Raw genomic sequence first — 3,843 nt, forward strand, 5'->3', positions numbered from 1 at the left:
TCAACTAGAGAAAACCCTCGCACAGAAACAAAGACCCAACACAGCCAAATATAAATAAAATAAATAAAATTAAAAAAATCAAAATGTATCAATAAGAATAATAATTTAAATACTCTGAGTTTATTCCATTATTACATATTTATAAAAATTGGTTTAGGTCATAGATTTTAATTACGATACAGAAAATTAAGAAAAGAATTGTCGAGTCTCGAGCTCTAGCTGGCAGCCAAGCTTACGAGCTCTGCGATCAGTGGCCGCCATCAATGTTGCTTCGCTTCTTCTGGGCTCATCTGCGCCACTCGCTCGCCACACAGTCCGCAGTCCTAAGCCGCTATCATGGTAAAGCTTGCAAAGGCCGGTAAAAATCAAGGTGACCCCAAGAAAATGGCTCCTCCCCCAAAGGAGGTAGAAGAAGATAGTGAAGATGAGGAAATGTCAGAAGATGAAGAGGATGATAGCAGTGGAGAAGAGGTTGTTATTCCTCAGAAAAAAGGCAAAAAGTCTACCACAACTCCAGCAAAGAAGATGATGGTCCCCAACAAAAAAGGTTGCAGTTGCCACACCGGCAAAGAAAGCAGTTGTCACCCCTGGTAAAAAGACAGCCGCTACGCCAGCCAAGAAGACAGTTACACCTGCCAAAGCAGTAGCAACACCTGGCAAAAAGGGAGCCACACCAGGCAAAGCATTGGTAGCAACCCCTGGTAAGAAGGGAGCAGCCGCTCCAGCCAAGAGAGCAAAGAACGGCAAGAATGCCAAGAAGGAAGACAGTGATGAGGAAGATGAAGATGACAGTGAAGAGTAGGAGGAGGAGGATGAAGAGGAGGAGGAGGATGAATTCGAGCCCACGGTGATGAAAGCAGCTGCTGCTCCTGCCTCGGATGACAAGGACGACGAGGATGAGGATGACGATGAAGACGATGATGAGGATGATGAGGATGACGAGGATGACTCTGAAGAAGAAGCTATGGAGACTGCACCAGCCAAAGGAAAGAAATCTCCAGCAAAAGCTGCTCCTGTGAAGGCAAAGAGCACTGCTGAAGATGAAGATGAGGACGATGACGAGGAAGATGAGGAGGAGGAGGAGGACGAGGAGGATGATGAGGAGGAGGACGATGAGGAGGAGGACGAGGAGGAAGAACTTGTCAAAGAAGCACCTGGAAAGCGAACGAAGGAAATGGCCAAACAAAAAGCAGCTCCCGAAGCCAAGAAACAGAAAGTGGAAGCTACAGAACCAACTACATCTTTCAATCTCTTTGTTGGAAACCTGAACTTCAGTAAATCTGCTCCTGAAATGAAAACGGGTATTAGTGACCTTTTTGCAAAAAATGATCTTGCAGTTGTTGATGTCAGAATTGGTGTGTCTAGGAAGTTTGGCTATGTGGATTTTGGATCTGCTGAAGACCTGGAAAAAGCCTTGGAACTCACTGGTTTAAAAGTCTTTGGCAATGAAATTAAACTAGAAAAACCAAAGGGGAAAGACAGTAAGAAAGAACGAGATGCGAGAACACTTTTGGCTAAAAATCTTCCTTATAAAGTTACTCAGGAAGAATTAAAAGAAGTGTTTGAAGATGCTGTGGAGATCAGATTAGTCAGCAAGGATGGAAAGTGTAAAGGGATTGCTTATATTGAATCTAGGACAGAAGCTTATGCAGAGAAAACCTTGGAAGAAAAGCAGGGAACAGAGATAGATGTGCGATCCATTTCCCTGTACTATACTGGAGAGAAAGGTCAAAGTCAAGAGGTGGAAAGAATAGCACTTGGACTGGTGAATCAAAAACCCTGGTTTTAAGCAACCTCTCCTATAGTGCAATGGAAGAAACCCTTCAGGAAGTATTTGAGGAGGCAACGTTTATCAAAGTGCCCCAGAACCAAAATGGAAAATCTAAAGGGTATGCATTTATAGAATTTGCATCATTTGAAGATGCTAAAGAAGCTTTAAATTCATGTAATAAAAGGGAAATTGAGGACAGAGCCATAAGGCTGGAGTTGCAAGGACCCAGGGGACAACATAATGCAAGAAGCCAGCCATCCAAAACTCTGTTTGTCAAAGGTCTATCTGAGGGGGCTTCCCTGGTGGCGCAGTGGTTGAGAGTCCGCCTGCTGATGCAGGGAACACGGGTTCATGCCCCGGTCCGGGAAGATCCCACATGCCGCGGAGCGGCTGGGCCCGTGAGCCATGGCTGCTGAGCCTGCGCGTCCAGAGCCTGCGCGTGTGGAGCCTGTGCTCCGCAACGGAAGAGGCCACAGCAGTGAGAGGCCCGCGTACCGCAAAAAAAAAAAAAAAAAAAGGTCTATCTGAGGATACTACAGAAGAAACAGAAAAGGAGTCGTTTGACGGCACTATTCCTGCAAGGATAGTCACTGACCGGGAGGCTGGATCCTCTAAGGGGTTTGGTTTTGTAGACTTCAACAGCGAGGAAGAGGCCAAAGCTGTCAAGGAGGCCATGGAAGATGGCGAAATCGATGGAAACAAAGTTACTTTGGACTGGGCCAAGCCTAAGGGTGAAGGTGGCTTCGGTGGCCGAGGAGGAGGCAGAGGTGGCTTCGGTGGCCGAGCAGGAGGCCGAGGTGGCGGCCGAGGTGGATTTGGAGGCCGAGGCTGGGGAGGCTTTGGAGGGCGAGGAGGCTTCTGAGGAGGCAGAGGAGGAGGAGACCACAAGCCACAAGGAAAGAAGACGAAGTTTGAATAGTTTCTTCTATCCCTGTCTTCCCCTCTTACATTTGAAAGAAAGGACTCTGAGGTCTTTTCTCTGTTACCTGCTCAATGACGGAGCCTTCTGAGGACATTCCAAGACAGTATATAGCCCTGTGGTCTACTTGGAAATCCGTATAGATAACATTTCAAGGGAGATAACCCTGTTGGTGTTGACTGGATATTCGTATAAACTTTTTAAAGAGATGAGTGATAGAGCTAACCCTTATCTGTAAGTTTTGAATTTATATTGTTTCCTCCCATGTACAAAACCATTTTTTTCCTACGGAGTTTTTGTTTTTGTTTTTGCGTTGGTGGGTTATAAAGGAAAGCAGAATGTTTTATCATGATTTTTGCTTTAGCAACTTTGGGACAAATTAAAAGTCCTAAACTCTGGTGCCAGACTTGTACTTCCTGTCCTAGAGTGTTTCTCCTGGAATATCACTGAGAGTGGAGCATGGCAAATCAGTTCTGCCACTCCAGATCTCCACCCCCTGTGAAAATGCTTATGCTTTGGTTTCAAGTAACCCAGCCATAAGTTTTTGCAGCCCTGTGTATGTCATGTGAAAGGCTCATTGGAAGTCCACTGTGGCCTTAGCCCACTTAGAAACAGGCCTGAGGGGTCAGGTGTCCTGAAAAAGTGCTTTGGAAAGAGGACCAGGAGCACTTTGGTCCGGCCTTGTTTAGGTATGCATGCGAGAGCGATGACTGATGAGTGTAATTCCTGCTGGATGCACGGGCCAAAATGGAGGCTTTGGGACTGTGAGGCTGGAGAGGAAACTACCAGTCTAGCCGATGGACCTAATATCTTTTGTAATTCCCCTCAGGTTAAACCAACAAGAAAGGCGTTTGGTTTTGCACTATGATGAGAACATGGACATTCTGGCTTGTTAAGCATTCCCTTGCCCACCCCCCACTTCCAGTAAAAGGTCACATGAGAGGCCTAGGTCAAGCGATTAACATGATATACTTAGTTGAAAAATGGTGCGTAAGATGGTACAGAATGAAAATGCCAACTCAAAAATACGGTACTGGTAGACTAGAGGGCAAACTAAAGGATTTGAATTAGCTTAGTTTTGTCCTGGTTATGAGTTGCTGGCAGGATGAGGGAATCTAAACCTTGTGCATATCATGCACTCCTCACCAAGTCA

The 3,843-nt window shown here is 45.8% G+C and overlaps 1 protein-coding gene across 1 annotated transcript; it reads left to right on the forward strand.

The window, feature by feature from the left end:
- The first annotated feature begins 214 nt into the window (after positions 1 to 214).
- LOC113611118 (nucleolin-like) lies at positions 215 to 3,096 on the forward strand. Its single transcript, XM_027089716.1, is given in 4 exon segments — positions 215 to 530; positions 532 to 1,733; positions 1,736 to 2,050; positions 2,290 to 3,096. Coding segments are annotated over 4 exon segments (2,112 nt in total). The 5' UTR covers positions 215 to 336; the 3' UTR covers positions 2,691 to 3,096.
- Positions 3,097 to 3,843: the final 747 nt, after the last annotated feature.

The sequence above is a fragment of the Aethalodelphis obliquidens genome, unplaced genomic scaffold (assembly GCF_003676395.1).
Source record: "Aethalodelphis obliquidens isolate GAN/ISIS:26980383/991018 unplaced genomic scaffold, ASM367639v1 scaffold68, whole genome shotgun sequence".
NCBI lineage: Eukaryota > Metazoa > Chordata > Mammalia > Artiodactyla > Delphinidae > Aethalodelphis > Aethalodelphis obliquidens.